A 19,414-nucleotide genomic window follows, 5' to 3' on the forward strand; every position below is an offset into this window, starting at 1 on the left:
TTGAGGCGTTGATGGGAAATATGGAAGTTAACTGAAAGGAGAAGACACGACACATGAGGAGAAGAAGAATAAGAAAAATAATCCGTGATCGTTTTAAGTAATACAAAAGATGCGCCTTGACCAAAGAGCTAAGTTAAATAGGCATGCAATCTGCAACCTCCCCAACGCCCGCGATAATCATAGACGCCCGAGAGAAGACTTGTATTGCCATGCAAATTCCAAGCGCAAAGCAGTACTCCGTAGAGAGGATGGCGATGAAGTCGCCGAGTGGGAAGAGGAAGGCGTGCCATATTTAACCCCTTGAACAAGCCGACCGTTATTTGTTTACAGGCTTCCATGGAAAATTCGGTCTAGAATTAAAACCACTATGAGAGCCCAGAAGCTGCGTCTTAACCCGTTCGGGTTTGGGATGATATTTAGTGCACCTTTGTCGGACACCAAATTTAAGGCCAACCCTGCATTGTTGTTACGCCGCCGCGTACTTACCGAAGGCAGCGTGGACGAAGACGCTGTTAGACATCAAGGCATGAAATAAAATTGGGAACTTAAACTATGCTAATTGGGGAATTCTCCTTTTAACCTGGTGGTAAAAAGCCCAATTTTACAGGTGCCACTGTCAAACCCAGCAAGTTTTTCAGCTTCTTCATATCGACGACAATGCTGTTGGAGTTGATGTTGTCATATAGAGTCTCTGATGTAATTGTCTGACTGAGGATCATAACCAATTTGTGGTGCATGGGCGTTCGACTTAAAACGAGGCAAATGAGAATGAAATGTAAAATTTTCACATTCAACACATGATGGTAGCCCGGCTGAGCCAGTCTTTGATTTTGAATATGGTCCATCTTGAGCTTGTGCATATGATGGTATCTCATTTTCTCATGTCAGCAACAACAGTTGGTAGCCAGCTGCATTTGATTTTTCAAAAAGATTCTGAATTCTAGTAGTAGAAGGAAATATAACTATTTTCTATCGTCAATTCTTGTGGAGCAAATCCAAGAAAAACCTTCTATATATTTGACCAGGATGTGATTCGTCTAATTGAGAGTCAATCTCAATCGTGCGAGCAACACACTTAGAAACTTGTTGGGACGTACTTTGCTCGGGCTGCCACCCCGCTGCACGTGGGTAGGCATATATACTGCGTAGATATCTCTGCAGTAGCTAGTCCAAGGAGTATTGTGGACTTGCACACTGCACATATACACATATACGTCTCAGCTCCCGGATAGGCTGTCAAGCATCTTTGGCCGCTGGGGGTCCATGTGTAAGCCGTAGGAGCCCTGGGCTTCCTGGTACGGACTAGCGCCCCGCACACTGTATAACCCCTGGTAGATAGCAACTACATAGTAATACAACCTTGGAACCACTTTGAATCTCGGTCACCTATCGTTGAACGGTGCTCAAAACTGCTGCCATTGAAAAAACTTTCTCTTCTCTTGTGGTACAATCCCCGTCCTGGACGTTAGACGCAGTAACTACCAGTCATAATTATGGGCCAACACTTCCGCCTCGTCGCGCCTCATCGTCGAGAAATACTTAGCTGGGGGGGCAAGCTTGGAGAGATTCTCTTCGAAGGATCTGCAGCTGACCTTGTTTCTCTCTTTGCAAGGCCCGTTATACCTGTCGAATTTGAGGCAAAGAACAGCAGTACCACCAGCAAGCCTGAGAAGTCAACAAGTCAGAAACAAGTCATCCCTCAGAAAAGACGTCGCCAGTCAAGCAACCCGATCGATATGCCTACACCTCAGTTGATCCAACTTCCCAGTGAGATACATAATCTTATTATCGAGCTTTTAGATATTGAGAGTGTTTTTCTCTTGGGACTTAGCTGTTGGCATTTCTGGGTATTAGCAAGGCCAGTGATTACAGAGCACTTTGCAGGCTTTCTGGGGCTCTTGGCTGGAACCCCAGTGATATGTGTAGGTGATGAAAGCCACCGGGATGGCAAGTACCCCGATGGATTGCTATCCTCAGAGGATTTGGATGAACTAGCTACAGGGCTGGAAGTGGAGGAATTGGAGGAGGGATTAGCAGAGAGCTATGCTGAGATCCCTGTCAATCTGTATGACTTAGCTAATGCTCGATACACAAGCATCACAGAAGTCACTACAGGATTTCCTGATCCTCATGGTCTGTTTGACCTAGCCCTTGATCTCAGGCACAAGTGGGGCAGCCCGGCGGATATAACTCGTGTGGTGAACCCAAAGCTGTCGAGTTTCTATCCATGTAGTGAGGAATGGGTACTCAGAAATTTGACTACGCATGAGTTTGTTCGACCCTCAGCAATTGCACTGGATCAGAGATACATTCGCGGCCCGTTTATTAAGATATTGGGCTATGGGGAGGTCATTCTCTCCAAGATTTGTTGGTCAACGAATGACTTTACATCAGTCGCTGGGGATCCGCTCAACCAAGGACCCTGGGCGGGACATGCACTTGATATTGTCCCTGCCTCTTATCTGGATGATGATAAGAACCCTTGGAAGGACATTAGTGACGAGATTTCAAGAGAAATCGCAGAAATTTGGCGGAGTGAGTATGGCGAAAACTGGAGGAACGACGTGGTCGCAGAACGGGAGAACCGTTATCGACTGTAGGAATACATGATTCAACTCTCTTGGCAGGAAGGCGTTGGGCGAAACGGCTTTGCTCACTCAGGTCGCTATCATGAATTCAAAAGGGTTGATAATTTGATAGGTTAGAATTGCCATTTGCATCACATGTTAAATATCAATTCCGATGCTAGCGTACTTGTTTTCAAGAAGGGTGATAGTGAAGCATTTGAGTATTGAGCTGATTCAATATCTATGATAGTTAGTAAATTATTCAACAGAGCTATCCGTGACTAACCTCGAGTCTTACCGGGTGGCTTGTCGATACAAGTGAGCCGTCTGAGCACTAATGAAGTGGGGCGGGTCTTGGTGGACTTCACAACAGCATGAGAGATAAAACCGAGCGCAACCCCAACCCAGTGATGCGCGGCTGCCGCGCTTCTTGCACATGTGGTATTTGATTGCCCTGATCGCACCTCATGCCATGGCCTGGGGAAACATCAAATTCTCCACTATGGCCTCCAGCACCACTTTGATTTCTCTCCTCGTCATTTGTAGTTCATAAGATCCTCGATACGACCCCGCATCTCCCTGAATGATTTATATTGCTCAAGACACAAGAATCCTTCTTTTCGTCAAGAATAGTTTCCCAACCACAGTCCAGGTTGCGGAGGTGCCAGTGCTTAAGCCACTCAGCGGCGGCCTTGGCAAAACCCACGTTTATCATTCATACTGATTCTGTTTTCTACTCTCTTTCTTTTCGTTCTTTTTCTCCTACAATATTTATATCATCGATAACCTTCAATACTAGAACGCATAGTTCAAATGAGCCATGTACCTTCTACGTTGAAGGTATTATTCAGACTTTGTGACTGGTGTTCACTTTTGCAACCTTAACCATTCTCCACTCTTAAGGTCATTTCTATTCGGGCATTTTCTGTAGTCCCATGCTCCGAGGGTCATTCGCTTTTGCTCAATACAACAAGCATGGTTCTTTTCCAACCATCTAAAAATTCTATATCATTGAGAAGCTGGAACTTGAAAATATGACAAGGGGAGTGTTCTGAAAACTTGCCAAGCCAATGATACAACAAGATATGCCTGGAGGTCGTTTTCCGTGGACGGCTGAACAATGGGATCAGGCATGGGACGACATCGAGAGAAGCAATCCTGGGCCTCAACTAATATTTCCCATCATCGTCATCATATCCGACGCCAGTCCCATTACATTAAAAGTAAAACTTGAAGAGACTACAGGGCCGGTGACGACAGATCTGGAGTGGGCAGACCGAGGGTCACTCATGAGAAGCACGGAGGATACAAATGCGGAGAAGCTCATGTATGATGGTAATAAATTTTCTATTGTTTTACAGGATATTTCAAAATCAGACCCTTTGTGAGCTATGCTTATTTTTCAACAGGGGAATACACCCACACAGCCGAGAGACTACATGGACGTGACACTTATGGTGGGTAGAGGGGAATGCCACTAAGCTGGTGAGTAAACCACCAAAAACATTGATATTTCAAGCTACTTTCTGCCATCTACCTGGTGACAAACAGAAGAACAGTATATACCGTTCAAAATGACTAATGAAACCGTAGATGAATCAACCACCTTGATAGCTTAGAGGGCTAGTAACTTTTGTAATCACCCTGCACTGTATCAAAGTGCGTGCTGTAATCCTACATGGCTTCCGGGACACCTCTTCCTTGGTTTGAACTGAATTTCATTGTAATTTCTTTCATATGAAAGAACAATCAAACTTACGATGGACAGTGAGAGAGATTGTGAGGCTCATTGATTTTCCTCTTTAAATTTCTCAATCTCCTCTGCAGATCAGTCAAGACCTACGTACTCCCTGGGGGTGGGGTGTTTAACTATATATAGGGTACGGGCTCCAATAACAACGGAAGCTGTTATTGTGCATGATCTTTTGATCAAGTAGTTAAAACGCCTACCCGTGCCTGGCACCCCACTACAGGTTACTAGAATCACCTTAGCCATGCATGAAAACAAAACAGTTGAAGAGAAAAAGACTTACTTGGTCTTTGTATTAGCGTTCAGCAGGTACATGCGAGCGTCAATTCGATCAATGTAGGTGTCAAGTCGATGGAGGTCGCTGCCAACTCCCCGAAGCATATTCATCACTTCATCACGTTGTGTTTGCAGGTTTATGACCGGTATGATAGGTAGCAGAGTAGCAGAGCAGCAGAGCAAGCTGGTTTACTACAATCTGACTAGCATTCAGGAGATTGGGAAAGTCTGGCTGTGCGAGTGTGTGCTAAGCTTGTGCCAATTTGCAAGAATCTTTGATCATCTGTAGCTATAAAGTGGAAATATAAAGCATGAAATAGAAATATTAGCGTTGCTGTAGTGTTAAGTCTGTTGCAAGGGGTGTTTATGAGGTTGTTGGAGTGAGTAGGATGGATGAAGTAAATGTTTAAACATAACGTCTTATTGTTTTGTGATTCGGGATAGAAAAGCAACACAAGAATAACTCACCTTGATGTCAGTTGTCTGATGTTCTACGTGCCCAGGGCGCAGGAGTGCATTCGTTTTTCATCCATTAATGTATTGATATGAGAATATAGAGCAACTATAATCTACTATGTAGATGCCGCAATCTTTCTGCTCCAGCCCAATTTTTCTCAGACGAAGAAAGTCATCGATGATGCCGTGTATGATCATTTGAATAATAGAAGGTGTAGAAAAGAAACATCCATAGACTGTCACAGAGGATGGAAAGTATTTTGCATGTTTTTAAAAGACCCTGTGCTCTCGTGGTGGTCGAGGGCTGGACCATTCTGCGCCTGGCGCGGATCATATCGAACTACCTATTCCCGTTTGCACAACTTGCAACGTGGGTTTGCTCCGCTTTTGTTCCGCCTCTCTCATCCGTTTGTTGTGAGGCTTAGTTTCTTCATTTCCCCATTGTGTCTTGTTTGAAGACCGAGGGGTGGGAAAAGTTGCGTATTACTATGCTGTCTGTGTTGATACGCGGAATTCCGTTAGCAAACTCCAGATTGGAATTATGCGTCTCCTGGAGACGGAATACTTCAACAATACAGATCAGAATATGATATGGGTATTGCTGTTCAATTCCTGCAGATTGGAGCTCTGAACTGGGCTACCGTAAATTCAAGTGGTGTGCGTTGGCAGTTTAAAAAGAAATTGTATGCTTAAAGGGTATATTCGTATTATGTGCATGCGGAGGAAGCAAAATGTCGCCACACGTATGTACAGTAAATGCATAGATTGTTTCCCACTCACGTTACTCATTCGTTTACAGCGTGTTTGTCCACTTTCCACCCATATGAGACCTCGCCAGGCTGGTACATCAACGAATTACAGGGTAGTTATATGTGATCTGGCGTAAAACATAGGAAAGCCCATAAGAAGCGGGAAGCGGGACTTGAATTCGAAAGCTAACAAGCATTCAGAGAATTTCAGGGAAGAAAATTAATGGATGTGTAGGAATAGGGAACGCCGTGGCTTATGTAGTTGTTAGGATTGTTCTGCGGAACATCTTGTGACTTTCCACTAAACATGTCCCTTATCTGTGGAGACCTGAACCTCCTCCAACGCCACGTTCTTTTCAGTTAGACCCATCTCTGCGGCGAAAGTGGAGTGGGGAACCCATTTGGCGGATGTACGAGGAGTAGTCTCTTCCATCATACGGTCGACTTGTTCGAGAGTGAGCCCCTTACTTTCAGGCACGAGGAAGTAGGCATATATGAAACAGCAGACGCAGAGGGAGCCCCACAACCAGAAGACGTTGGTACCCAAGTTGCCTTTATCGGTTCCGACAAGATACGGAGTGATGACGGCGATGATCTGTTAATAGTATCTCAGTCCATGTTAGTCAGTGAAGGGGACTGGGAAATTAGTTTGAAATATATGTTGAACGGAGTGACGTACGCAGTTCCACAGCCAGTTAGAGGCTGTCGAAAGACCGACACCACGGGAACGCATTGGAAGCGGAAAGATTTCGCCAATGACGACCCATGCACCGGGGCCCCAGGTGCTGGCGAAGAAGAAAATATAGATACATATAAACGCGATCATCGCTTTGACCACCTGGGGGTTGTCACCAGCGGAGACACCCATGATCGCAACGATAAACTCGCAAACAAACATGCCGACAGCACCCCAAATGAGCAAGGGCCGACGACCGAATTTTTCGATGGTCCAGAAGGAGATTGGAGTCGAGCACACGTTGACAAGGGTAGTAACGAGTCCGATGAGGAACGGATCGTCGATGGTGCCGAGAGTCTGGAAGAATGTCGTTCCAAAATAAAAGATAAAGTTGATGCCAGTCCACTGTTGCATCATCTGCAAGGAGGTTCCCAAGATGGTACGGCGCAGGTTACTGGAAGGTTTAAACAAGCTGCCACGGAAGCAATTAAGCCAAGAATTGAAGTAGCTTCCTTGCGGAACGACTTGGAGTTCGTATTCATGGTTTGCTATGATTTCAGCCAGCTCCTCCTGAATGTAATCCGAATCCGAAGGATAGCCTCGTAACCGGGAAAGAACTTCGCCCGCTCGTTTATGGTTTCCTTTCTTCACAAAGTAACGTGGTGACTCGGGCAACATCATGAGACCAGTCCCTAGAATGATGGCCCAGAGCATTTGGAGGCCAATCGGAATACGATAGGAACCAGTATCTTTTCGATTCTGAGTCCCATAATTGACACAGGAAGCAAGGAGCAGGCCGAGGGTGATACAGAACTGGTAGCCAGACACAATTGCACCTCGAACCTTCTTGGGTGCAATCTCGGACATATATAGAATAATTATAGCGGAGACGAAACCAACGCCGAATCCAGCAATTAGACGACCAGCCACAAGCAACCCCAAGCCTGTAGATGCTGTTTGAAGTATAACCCCCAGAATGAACACACCACAGCCCGCAACAACCGTCGTCCGACGGCCAATGAAATCGGCAAGATCCCCAGCGATGATTGCACCAAAAAAGGTTCCGGCAGACAGAATTGACGTAATCAGCGATTTCTTCCACGAAGGGAGGGTGAATTCGGAAGATCCGGGGGGGAAGTCCGATTGTTTGAGTCCGGTAAATAATTCGATAAAATATGGCATGCCCATCACTCCGTTGATGTACCCGGAGTCAAAACCGAAGAAGATACCGCCAAACGCAGCGAAAGCACACATAAGGTACGCTTTCACTGTGACGGGAGCCTCCACGCGGGAGACATCAGTGGTGCCCGCCATTGTGAGGGAATTTAAGCTGCACCCAGGGACCTTTGCAGTTGTGCCGTGGGAATGGATTGGAGGAAAAGGGGGCACGAAAAGCGAAGAAACTGCGAAAGAGTACCAGCGCGTAACTTGCAGGCTAAGTGAAATAAAATGAAATAAAATAAAAAAACAATCAGAAAAGCGAAACGGATACGGGGACATAAGGTCTTTCTTATGTATTCTGTGGACGTGTGCAACCCATTAGAAATGTTTGGAGACAGGGTCACACAGACTGAATAATCAAGGATTGGTGCCACTGCACTAGGGTGTGCCTTTTAGTGCCATGCGCATAAGGATCAAGGCATGGATGTATCGATTGATCATCTCGAGACACCAAAGTCGAGCCTATTTCTGCAGTCGTGCTATCTCGTGCACTGGAACGTAGCCATGATTTTCGCACCCATTACCTCTAGACATTCTTCATCCCGATGTATTCGCGATGGTAGAAAAGGGGAAATTGAACACGGAGTAATAACGGGTTTCAGAGCGATTCCATGAGAGCGGGACGAGGTTCAGGGACCAGGCGGGGAAATGCCCTTGTAGAGAAAATTCCTGCTAGCAGATGGCGGGGCCGGCCAGCCCATTATCCTCCATGACAGCACGCACAGGGATGTCATCGTGCCAGCAGCACCCAAAACGGTGTGAGCAGCCTCGCGCATTTTGACCTATTTTGCTCGATTCATTTATTCACCTCGTGGCCTTTGAGTGGGTGAAGGTTGATGCAACCTCAACTTGCGACGATGCTCATGAACCAAGCAAAGTCCGACACCAGTGCCAAAATTTCCGTCAATCTCCAATCAAAGCGGCAGCAATTGAGCTCTCTGAAAGAAGCACGCAGATCTAGGATCCTTCCCAATGCGTCTTACTAAACCAAAGAAAAAAGGTCAGCCGACGAACTGCATTCGATTCTAGATGTGAAGGCTTTCGAACGTAGTATGACCAAGAAGAAGGGAAGTTCGATATATAGATTGCCCATTACAGTGATTCCACAGATGTGGTGAATCGAATCGCTTTGATCAAACTTGGCACGAGATAAAGATGCTCCCCGGGATGCTTTTAGATACGGTTGCAGGTCTGTCGCTCGACACCGTCCGAGTTCAGCGAGCTCAGGTCCACCAGGCCGGGCAGTGATCCGACCAGGGCAAAGCCCTGAACATCGACAGGATCAACAAAGAACCAGACTAAAAGCAGCGAAGGGATCAAGAGCCCAAGCGCAACTACTGGACAGTCAGCGCTCCCTTTGTTGCAAAGACCAAATGAGACGAAGCTTAAGCAGCAAAACCAATTGAACAGCTCTTATCACATGCCAAAATACAGGAAAGAGTGTTGATTATCTCCCATGATTGGCAAAATCCCTCCGGATTGATGTTGACTTAGCCTTCAGCTGGTTCATTAACAGGAGTGGGGAAAGCTTTAATTAGTCTGCCCAAGAGCGCCACCAGACGCGGGCGTTGCGGCCAACCAATTTTAGTACTTGGCGAGTGTCTGAACTGAATGTCCGAACTGAATGACCGAAGCTAAAAGTCATTAAAGATGGCAATTTCTGACGATCAACCGCAAAGAACGGAGGTAGCATCGTGGTGGCTTGTGAGCTGACGCTAAATTAGGAGCGTCGGGAGAGACAAACCAGGGTGTCCAGGCAAACAGACCTGCTCACTGGTGGGTTCAACTTCGGGGGTAAAATGGCCTTAGTGGTCCACGAGTTGACAACTCCTCTTTTTGTATGCCAACAGTCCATTGAGATTCCCAATATGAGCTTGCTAGTGCTGGCATGTGAACGGACAGGGGCCAGGAGACGAGGTGTCTGAGGAAAACGGATTCAGAGCATCCTGGTTGTTGAGCTGGCAATTGCCGGAAATGGAAAATATGAGGCCTAAGTTGATGACAAAACTCAACCGCCATCAACATCCAGATCAGATTTCCTGATATTTCCTTCTCCAAGAAAGAAAGTTGCCAATTCACCATCACCACCTGAGTGCTTCTATCGGAATATCTACCCTTGAGAATTACTCACATCGCGCTCTGCCATCACCCACCATTAATTCGCCACCCTGGTACTCCTTCATTCTCACTCAGCTTGCTTCCTTGATTCTGATAAAATAAGCTTTTCTCTAGAATGTACCACACTTATTGCATACGCGCCTATTGAAGGCCCGTGTTTCGGATGCAACATGCCATTCTGCCATGCTACACTGCGGTCGCGAGCTGGCTTTCCACTACTAGCTAGCATTCTTTCCACCGCGATGGAACCTGGGAGCAAATACCTTAGGTTTTCGGATCCAAGCATCGCCGCACCCTAGCCAACCGTGAATGATCGGGGATCAAATCCGAAGATTTAAGAGTTGCATCAAAAAAAAAACCCCCCTTTCACATGCTCCCCACTTGGGAAAAAAATGAAAAAAAAAAAAATTTAGAAATCCTTGTGATGGTGACAGGGAAGCAGAGTACCGAAAGCTCAGAGACCTACCCAATGTCGGTCAAAATGTATTTTGCAGGGAACTTCTTCCTCTGATGACTACGAACAAACCCGATACGAGCCAGTCATCCCCCTTTTTGCCAATTACGAATATCTATCCAGCGTCTTTGTTCCCTGTTCAGCACATAACATGCGGACGACGCTGCTGGAAGCTGATCAGGCCACACCTCTTACTCTAGAGCAAGAAAGATAATCGTTCTTGAGCATCCCGATTTCAACTCCACGAAAGGAATACCCCCTAGAGCAACCAAAGATCGAACACACCAAGTTAGGAACCGAATGAGTCCCTTACATTATAATTTACCCCTACTGTTACTCTGTCTGGTAGCCGCATATGAACGGTGTCGATCCGGGCCATTGAGCCGGTTTCATCTTTCAGGCCATCCCTTTTCATACCCCCGTCACTGTCTTTCGGCATCTCGCTGCTATGCAAAGAAAAATGATTGTGGCCTTGCCAAACCCGCGACATACTGCCCTTCGCTGACACTTGGTACACCTACAACAAGAGACATCATTATATCACAAAACCATGCAGAGCAAAGGCCGTTTCTGAAATTCCTACCAGCAATCAGTTATCACCTTTAACGTTTTCATGATGTTTTACTCACGGATATATGATCAGGAACCCATTTCCACCTCAACTGGCCAAATGGTATAACTATGGAGCTGGCGGATGCCAAACTATTGAGGCACCACCCAACGCTTCGTAAGGGAGGGGGGTTTCAAGAATACATTCATTGGAACCAAGATATTTTCAACACTAACCCATTATGCCACGAAAACCTTCGTAGCGAACCCCGATTGCCAGCAAAAAGGCTGCAAGGGAAGCCAAGGAATCACTACATTCCCATGATTTGGAAAATTAAACATGGATATATAATAAGCTATGTGAAAAACAATAAAATGAGGGTCCCCCCAAACTGGCCAAATCCTAAAGGGAAACCAGACCCACGCCCATCGCACCTGTATTCAATAACCCGCTGCTGAAATGGAAACGGAAAATTATTCCTCAATATCTATCCAGCCTCACAATCCCCGGATCGCCCTAGAAAATCCACAGTTCCAAAAAATGAAAAAACGAAAAATTCCGGAGGCAATCTCGCCGACCAGACGCCAGCAGTGGGTGGCTGGCTATCATTGTCATGCCCTGCCGTTTGGATCTATTTATATTGTATATCGGAAAGTAGGAGATCCCTCGATGATCATTTCTCCACGGTCTGCTTTCTTATTGCACCTCCAGAAATAAAAGCTCAACATGGCAACAATAATAAGGAGAAGAAGTTGACAGCTACAGATGTGGAAAGGCAGTTCAAGTTAGCCGAGTAGTGTTCCCCTTTGAGAATCGATCTCTTCACTATCGTGTTTTCTGTAGTGGGGATGAGGAAAAACTCACGCGATGGCTGCATAAATACCGGGGATGTATTGGGGCGCATCCTGCGACCTGAATACCAAACTACCTGCGATACCTCCAATCCCGCCCATCGCTACAAGTGTGGAACTAGCTAGCGCTCTCGTCCACTGACCACGAATGTTATTGGCCTGGTACGCGAGAGAACATGGAATGTTGGCATTGACACCCGCGGTCGTCAGGAACACTCCAAAATAACGCACGGCATTGCCTTCTGCAAATCCCATGATTGGTAACCCGATTATGGAAACGAGACTGTTGAAAACGAGAACAGGCGCTCGCATTTTATATTTGTCTGCCACCCAGGAGGTTGAGAACATGAGAATTCCCGCCAGGACATACGGCGGTGCGACGAGGCACTGGGATGCGCCAACACCAAAGCCCATGTTGTTGTGGAGGATGATGGGAAGGAAATAGGCGATGGCGTAGGTGACTGTGGTCAGGCAGCTGCAGTCGGGCTTTCGGTTAGTAACAAGCGGTCTATTCAGAAAAGACAAAAAGAATGACTCGCAGAATGCATACAAAAATATCATGCCGAAGCCCCAGATTTTCAAGTCCAGCGCAGGACGGAGGAATCTTTTAAGGGTAAATGGTTCAACATCGGCATCACCTCTGTCCTTGTTCAATCGCCGAATGATGAAGGCACATTCGTCCTGGGTCAGGAATTTCCAGGCTTTATGAGCCTTGTCGGGAAAGTCGACGATGAATATAAAAATGAGAATAGCAACAGCAATGGTTAACTATTAGAAACTTGTTAGCTTGTCGGTGGTATACGAAACAGAGAAAATGGTAAGCAGAGGAGAGCCCAGTTTCTATTACTTACAAGACCTTGCAAAATAAAAATCCATCTCCAGCCACCCATTCCTTGAATACCAGCCATCTGGCTGAATCCAAACGCGAGGATACCTGAAAGTGCGGCAGCCACGCAACCGATCAGGTAGAAAATCGAATACCGCTTCTGAACTTCATATCTCGAGTACCAAGTCGACAGAAGATACACGCTACCCGGGAAAAAGCCGGCTTCCAGGACTCCCAGAAGTGCTCTGAGGGCTGTAAGTTGTTCCCAATTCTTGCACAAACCAAAACCCTAGTCCGGACAAATGTATGTTAATATTGCTACACAAGATAAACCACATTCAACGGTTTTCGATTAAATGGGGATGTGTCAATGATACCTACAATCAAACATATTCCCCATGTGAACACAATAAAACTAATGAAGTTCCTTGGCCCGATCTTGCGAATAACCGCTGTCATTGGAGGCTGAAAAACAATATACGTGGTGAAGAAGACCAGAGCGACAAGGGACTACGTGGAAGCAAGACGCGAGATTAGTAAAATGGAACAAAAACGAAACTGGATTCAATCAATAAAGGGGCACAAACGTATCGAAAGCCAATATTCAAGTCAAGTTCTACGTTCATTCCGGCGACGGCTGCAACTGACAAGTTCGTCCGATCCATCAAGCTGATGCAGTAGCCCAGGCCACACATAGTCACGAGCCGGCGGTCGACACGGTGGACTATTTTCCTCTGCTCCGCGTATGTGTAAATCTCGTCGACATCGATGTCATAGTTCTGCTTTGTTGTATCGTTGATATAGTCAACGGAGACCCTGTCCGGGGCTTTCTCTATATCACCAGACATTGTTTGGCAGCCGAGTTGACGGGGAAATAAAAAAAGGATATTATGCCTTTTCAGCGAGAAGGGGTGGATTTATGGGCACAATTTAAGCCCATTACCCGCAATGTCCCTCGCATTTGGCGTGAGGATTTCGTGGAATTATATAACGATAAGAATATCCCCCGCATGGGGTGTGTCATGACATTTTGGGCCGGCCCACTACATAAAGTATACATTTGTGGGGAAACGATCCAGAGCCGCGGGTAAAGTGATACATCCTCAGGAATATTCAGATTCCAGCCGAGAAGGTGTTATTGTGGATGCAATGGTTGACACCGATTGGTAGCATAACAGAGTCAAACCCCAGTATGGGTTCATTCGCATTCGCCCCTCCTGATAATGCACGGAAGCGTGGTTGCTGGTTCGCCGAGGAGTGCTGTCCACTTCTCGCCTCTTCAATTCCCCTGGATCCCCGTGGGGAGGTCTTCATTAGCATGTCCACATGGCAAAGAGGTTCAGCAAGCTCGAAGTTCATTCATTGCTTCAACGGCTTGTCAACAAATTGTAACGAATTGTCGGCGGGATGCAACTCCCATGGCTCTCTAATGACGAGAATTTATTTTTATTGTTTTTATTGTTTTTATTTTTTTATTTTTTCTCCTTTGAATTTGAGCGAGGGTATTTGCCTATCTGTCTTCAATTTTTCTGAGTACTGAAACTTTTCGATAACTCTGTGATCATTTGGCAATCCACCCTTTCTACTGAAAAAAATCCATGAATTGTCCGAGTTTTCTTCTCTGGAAATATCGCCACTGAACCCTCAATTCTGGGGTAGATATTGTTGATGGTATGTTCGCAGTGGAGAATGAGTGTACCAGTATGACCAATAATATTTTTGAAGAGTCAGTTTGAGATGATTAGTTAGTTAGTTCACTCGGTAGTTAGAGGATATCCTTAAAAAAGGGAACCCCATTGCCAACTTATCGAAAATCCTCACCCGGGAGAAGGGTGACCTGAGTCACCATCAGCAACAATTTGGGATAAAGCTTAGAAGATTTGGTGAGGAGTAGAATTGCTTCAGAATAAGGAGCTGAGATTGTGGCAATATCACCCCTCATCAAAAGCATATACGCTGTGGAAATGTGGATGTACCCTAAGGTCAACGTGAAAACCAACGCCGAAAGCTTTCCAGCCAAGATTTACTGTGCAGTGGATATTAAAAACGACGCTACTATGATCCGACAGAATTTTGGGCTGCTCGCTTCTACCCCACATACAGTCAAAGCTATGTCCAGTCTCCACCTCACATATTGCACGTTGTAATCAACCTGGAAATTAATCGGTGACTACCAGTATGTACCTCGTAGATATACACCGGAATCGAAATGACAATACAAACTGAAGACTTGTAGCGAGTCGCGTTGCGCGGAGGCAAATATCGAAAGCGTCCAGTGACCTTGCCCAGGCTTCAGCTACCCAGGCCCGCACCGATGATAAAAAGACGCTCTAGCAGCCTCCGAGAACAACATGCTAGTAATCCGCCAACTAGGGAGTTGTTGGTTCCATCCCGCCGTCTGTCACACCAAAATTTTCGGTATTTGTTCTGGCCAAAGCTGGAGTCAGTGACGATAAGGCGGTAACCAAGTCGGAGATTAAGAAATAAGGACACTCCTTTTCCCTCAGGACCCAGGCTGGCAGGCCCCTTATCAAATGTGCTGGAACGAGACTACAAGTATTCAGGCAAACTGGACCCTTTTCGGACTCATCACTAACTCGCGGGTAAGACACCAGTGAATTCAGTATCTGAGTTAGCTGTCTAGCATAGCCTGCGCACAGTGGACTTCTAACCTGTGGAAACCGTTGAAACCAACCTCAGATGCTGGCCATTAGTGAACAATTCAAAAATCAGGTGTGGGAAAGGCTCAATCCCCACCGACTTTGGCACTGAGGCGGAAGCCCAAAGTTGCACCATTGTAGCAGCACACTTATTTTCCAACGAGCTAGCATGCGGCTCAGCAGTTTGTCGCCCAAAGGATTGAGCAGTTGGCCGTACTCTAAGCTCGTTCGTGTCGTTTGCTTGCAAGCCTCTTCGCGAAGAATACTCGTAAGTGTCAATTCAACTCCTTTGCAACCGGACGAACTGGGTTAGTTAATGTGGGACGTCTAAGTGGTTGTATTAGCATGCAGGCAGCTGAGGCATATATGTGCGGTGCGCTAGTCCGTGATAGGCAGCCTAGGGCCAACACCTCCCCTCGGACTAGCAGCCGTACAGATATCTATCTATCTAGAAATCCTATTATACATGAAATCAATCAAATCAAGCTATTCTTTATATCCTTTTATCCTTCTATCCTTCACCCTTTCGGCATCTGTGAGGCTTCGGTTCGTGGTAGTAGTATCGATGTTTGAAAAGTTCTTTGATGGCAGTGGTGGTGGTGGTGGTATTGGTGGTGGTATTCTTAATGGCCAATCTCATCATGGTGGTTCTTATAGGAGGTTCTTTGATGGTTTTCATTGGGGGTTCTTTGGTGATTCTTGCAGGGGGTTCTTTGATGGTTGGTTCTTCAGAGGGTTCTTCAGTAGATGGAGGAGCAGTGACAGTGGCTTGTGTAGCCAGTTCCATCTCATCCTCCCCTTGTTTGATATCCTCTTGATCTCTTGACAGAGAATCAGAGTTTTCAGCTGATTTTTGTAAGGATTTTCCCATCCTTCTATCCCAATATTCATTCATTCTCTTCAGACATTCATCTTGCTTTTTCAAATATTCATCTTGCTTTTTCAAATATCCCATCATCATCTGTATCAAGATATCGGTTGTTGGTGTTGGGCCCGGTGGCCCAGGGGTAGTGGTAGGTTCGTATTCAATATCATCATTGCTAGCTGGGGTATCCATCCCCATGGTAGCTCGAGTTCTAGGAGGCATTCTCCCCCCTATATCAATCAAATTTTAATCTTTTTCCCGCGATCAAAGCTCTTCTAGCCTTCGTCAGGATCCCTTCTGCTGATCAGCGTAGCAGTTCGCGAGACGTTAGATGGGCAGTGGAAGGTTTAATAAAAAAACAAGCAATCCGGGCTATAACCTGTGGGACGTCTAAGTGGTTGTATTAGCATGCAGGCAGCTGAGGCATATATGTGCGGTGCGCTAGTCCGTGATAGGCAGCCTAGGGCCAACAGTTAAACCCGATGATTAGTAATCTGTTCCGGCGCCTCAACAACAACGAAACAACGACTTTTCTTCTACTCGTTGAAATCTCATTGGATCCCTCCTATGTTTGATTCCGCAGATATCGCGTTCGAGAAATGTAGTTGAGGTGTTTCACTTCAATAATCACTTCAATATGCCATCATCAGTATCTACAACGCAGCTAAAATTTTTGAAATCTTCCGCCCAGTACCTAGCTGCTCAAAGCCCTTCCACCTCCTCTCACCTATTGTCCGTCCACAACCAGCTCCTTCGCGACGAGTTGAAGCTGTTGTCCGTTGCCCAGCACCGTGAATTTTGTGGCGCCTGCGGTACTGCCAGAACCGCTGATTCTTCAAAGACCATAGCTCTCAAAAACCACAATGGTGTGCTGAAACGCCCCAAAAAGGAAGCCTCGTCAACGGAGCCCTCTCCTATTGTTATATATAAGTGTCTACGATGCCATCGCCAGAAAATCCTAACTTCGAAGGGTAATATCAAACCTTTAAATCCCAGGAAACCTCGCCTGGGAGCAGCTGCACCCTCAGCTCAAACGTCCATTCAATCAGCTAGAGTCGATGCCCCGATACAGGGCATTGAATCCACATCCACCACTACGTTACAAAAATCTACGGACAATCACAACAGCAAAAGGAGAGCCAAAATACGCAAACAGCAAGGGCTCATGGCTGCCCTGGCAGCAGGCAAAAAACAACATGCGCAGTCTCAGACATCATCGCTTGATCTGCTGGACTTTTTAAAACATTGATGGATATCGGATTTACTATGTATCCGACCCGAACTTAAAACAGCTAGCGCGGGGTTTTCTTCCAATAGAGGATTAGCGTCATCTCGGTCACTTTTATCACCTTTTTATCTCGGAAAGTTCCTATTGCACCCGCCGAGATAAATTTCTTGATAGTTAGATATTTAAAACAGTCGCCAACTACCACGACTAGTGAGTCAGGGAGGATAAGCCACAATCGAGTCATTATCGATGGTCTCCGCGTGAGTCAGAATTGAGTCAAGATTATAAAAGCCATCGACTTGAGAGTGTGGAATGCCATTTCCCCTCGACCTTCCCATGTCAAGGAAACCCACAGCGCAGATTTCGCTTCTACCCTAAACACATCGCATAAATCTGCAAAACTCAACGCCCAGTTAAGAACCATGGATCCTGACACTGTATCTGCACAGAAACAGGCCGATGAGAGCGATACCAACAATAAGATCGAACTGGACGATGAGACTGGACTGATGCAATTAGAAAGTCTTTGCATGAACTGTCAGGAAAATGTACGATTACGTGTTGATACATCTATGCATTATTTGTCTGAATCGGACATGTCTAATGATCATCACATCATAGGGAATTACTAGGCTTCTTTTGATCAAAATTCCGTTTTTCCGAGACGTCCTTTTAGAGTCGTTCGACTGCTCCCATTGTCAATTCAAGAATAACTCGATTAAGTCGGCTGGCGAGATCCAAGAACAGGGCACAAGATATACGCTTGAGGTGACGACCTTGCAGGATTTCCAACGTCAAGTTGTCAAGGGCGATTCGGCAATATTCCGAGTTGAAACTTTGGGCATTGAAATGCCAAAAGAATCTGGGCAGTTGACAACTATTGAAGGAATTTTGACCAAAATCTTCTCCCAGTTGGACGCTGAGCAGCCCGCTCGCAAAGATGTCGACCCAGAACTACACAAAGCGCTTGATGGTGTCATTCAAAAATTGAAGCTGATGATCGAGGGATCTTCCTTCCCGTTTACAATTTCCCTCGACGACCCGTCTGGAAACTCATGGATTTCGCCAGCACCGCACGATGAAAAAGGACGATATAAGCGCCATGATTACCCGAGGACTCGTGAGCAAAACGAGGAGCTTGGACTTTCTGTAGAGAGCGAAGGAAAAAATATGACCATTTCAGCAGGAGATCCCGATGACCTTGACATCATCGATGGCCACGTTTATTCCCTGCCGTCAGAATGCCCCGGTTGCACCAATGTCTGTGTCGTCAACATGCAGAAGGTTAATATTCCACACTTCCAGGAGGTGTTTATCTGGAGCACTGTTTGCGAACACTGCGGATACCGCACCAATGAAGTGAAAACAGGTGGCGCTATCCCAGGGCAGGGACGCAGAATCACACTTGAAGTAACAGGGCCTGAGGACCTCTCCCGCGACCTTTTGAAGTCAGCCACATGTGCGCTCATGAGCAGCGAGCTCGATCTTTCTGTGCAGCCAGGCACGCTTGGAGGGAGATTCACAACTGTAGAGGGTCTTCTCACCCAGGTTCGGGACCAGCTTCACGGGCAAATTTTCGAGACGGGAGACGAGGACCTTGCGCCTGGTGACTCCATGCAGGAGAGCGAGAAGGCGATTTGGGATCGGTTCTTTGCACGCCTCAATTCCGCCATCAAGGGTGAACTAAAATTCAGCATTACATTAGAGGATCCGCTTGCCAACAGTTATGTGCAAGATTTGTATGCGCCCGAACCAGATCCGCGACTTAAGATCGAGGACTACACGCGCACAGATGAAGAGGAGGACGACTTAGGCTTGAGAGATATGAAAACTGAGGGTTATGATGAGAATATCAAAACTGAAATCCTTCCGCCTGCTGAAGCAGACGCCAAATTATGACTGATTTTTGCATTCATTTTCGTTGTTCGCTGTATGACCTGGGAATGGCGTTACAGTTTTGCCGTTTTACCAGGGCGACGACAAATATGAACCAAGAGAAATACCATCGTTGCTATTTCTGTACCGCCGTCACTGCCTATCTCCTTCACTTTTATTTCTTCCCACCCTCTGTATCCCATGCTATTGTGCTATAAATTTCTGCACATGCTAGATAGATAAAATAGTAAAATAGAATTGCTACCGCGAAGCAATGTATTCGCACCTCAAC

At 46.2% G+C, this 19,414-nt stretch overlaps 9 protein-coding genes across 9 annotated transcripts; 5 read left to right on the forward strand and 4 right to left on the reverse strand.

Moving 5' to 3' along the window:
• Positions 1-324: 324 nt before the first annotated feature.
• On the reverse strand, positions 325-845 carry HCBG_05815 (uncharacterized protein; the record flags this gene model as incomplete). The annotated part of the gene is made up of 2 exons (XM_045432864.1): positions 325-509; positions 581-845. 2 exons carry the CDS (start codon positions 843-845, stop codon positions 325-327), a joined length of 450 nt encoding a protein of 149 aa, XP_045286032.1.
• A 648-nt stretch (positions 846-1,493) lies between these two features.
• HCBG_05816 (uncharacterized protein) lies at positions 1,494-2,600 on the forward strand (the record flags this gene model as incomplete). Its single annotated transcript, XM_045432865.1, has 1 exon — positions 1,494-2,600. One exon carries the CDS (start codon positions 1,494-1,496, stop codon positions 2,598-2,600), a length of 1,107 nt encoding a protein of 368 aa, XP_045286033.1.
• A 1,052-nt stretch (positions 2,601-3,652) lies between these two features.
• On the forward strand, positions 3,653-4,032 carry HCBG_05817 (uncharacterized protein; the record flags this gene model as incomplete). Its single annotated transcript, XM_045432866.1, has 2 exons — positions 3,653-3,902; positions 3,977-4,032. 2 exons carry the CDS (start codon positions 3,653-3,655, stop codon positions 4,030-4,032), a joined length of 306 nt encoding a protein of 101 aa, XP_045286034.1.
• Positions 4,033-6,099: 2,067 nt separating this feature from the next.
• HCBG_05818 (monosaccharide transporter) lies at positions 6,100-7,788 on the reverse strand (the record flags this gene model as incomplete). Its single annotated transcript, XM_045432867.1, has 2 exons — positions 6,100-6,393; positions 6,478-7,788. 2 exons carry the CDS (start codon positions 7,786-7,788, stop codon positions 6,100-6,102), a joined length of 1,605 nt encoding a protein of 534 aa, XP_045286035.1.
• A 1,062-nt stretch (positions 7,789-8,850) lies between these two features.
• On the forward strand, positions 8,851-9,620 carry HCBG_05819 (uncharacterized protein; the record flags this gene model as incomplete). Its single annotated transcript, XM_045432868.1, has 3 exons — positions 8,851-8,922; positions 9,234-9,308; positions 9,420-9,620. 3 exons carry the CDS (start codon positions 8,851-8,853, stop codon positions 9,618-9,620), a joined length of 348 nt encoding a protein of 115 aa, XP_045286036.1.
• A 1,832-nt stretch (positions 9,621-11,452) lies between these two features.
• Positions 11,453-13,342, reverse strand: HCBG_05820 (uncharacterized protein; the record flags this gene model as incomplete). The annotated part of the gene is made up of 5 exons (XM_045432869.1): positions 11,453-11,576; positions 11,682-12,436; positions 12,520-12,783; positions 12,876-13,004; positions 13,082-13,342. The coding sequence occupies 5 exons, from the start codon at positions 13,340-13,342 to the stop codon at positions 11,453-11,455; spliced, it is 1,533 nt and encodes a 510-aa protein (XP_045286037.1).
• Positions 13,343-14,786: 1,444 nt separating this feature from the next.
• Positions 14,787-15,290, reverse strand: HCBG_05821 (uncharacterized protein; the record flags this gene model as incomplete). Its single annotated transcript, XM_045432870.1, has 2 exons — positions 14,787-15,033; positions 15,190-15,290. The coding sequence occupies 2 exons, from the start codon at positions 15,288-15,290 to the stop codon at positions 14,787-14,789; spliced, it is 348 nt and encodes a 115-aa protein (XP_045286038.1).
• A 1,366-nt stretch (positions 15,291-16,656) lies between these two features.
• On the forward strand, positions 16,657-17,268 carry HCBG_05822 (uncharacterized protein; the record flags this gene model as incomplete). Its single annotated transcript, XM_045432871.1, has 1 exon — positions 16,657-17,268. The coding sequence occupies one exon, from the start codon at positions 16,657-16,659 to the stop codon at positions 17,266-17,268; it is 612 nt and encodes a 203-aa protein (XP_045286039.1).
• A 401-nt stretch (positions 17,269-17,669) lies between these two features.
• HCBG_05823 (zinc finger protein) lies at positions 17,670-19,411 on the forward strand (the record flags this gene model as incomplete). The annotated part of the gene is made up of 2 exons (XM_045432872.1): positions 17,670-17,795; positions 17,869-19,411. The coding sequence occupies 2 exons, from the start codon at positions 17,670-17,672 to the stop codon at positions 19,144-19,146; spliced, it is 1,404 nt and encodes a 467-aa protein (XP_045286040.1).
• Between the last annotated feature and the right edge of the window lie 3 nt (positions 19,412-19,414).

The sequence above is a fragment of the Histoplasma capsulatum genome (genome assembly GCF_000150115.1).
Source record: "Histoplasma capsulatum G186AR genomic scaffold supercont2.8, whole genome shotgun sequence".
In the NCBI taxonomy this organism is placed as follows: Eukaryota; Fungi; Ascomycota; class Eurotiomycetes; order Onygenales; family Ajellomycetaceae; genus Histoplasma; species Histoplasma capsulatum.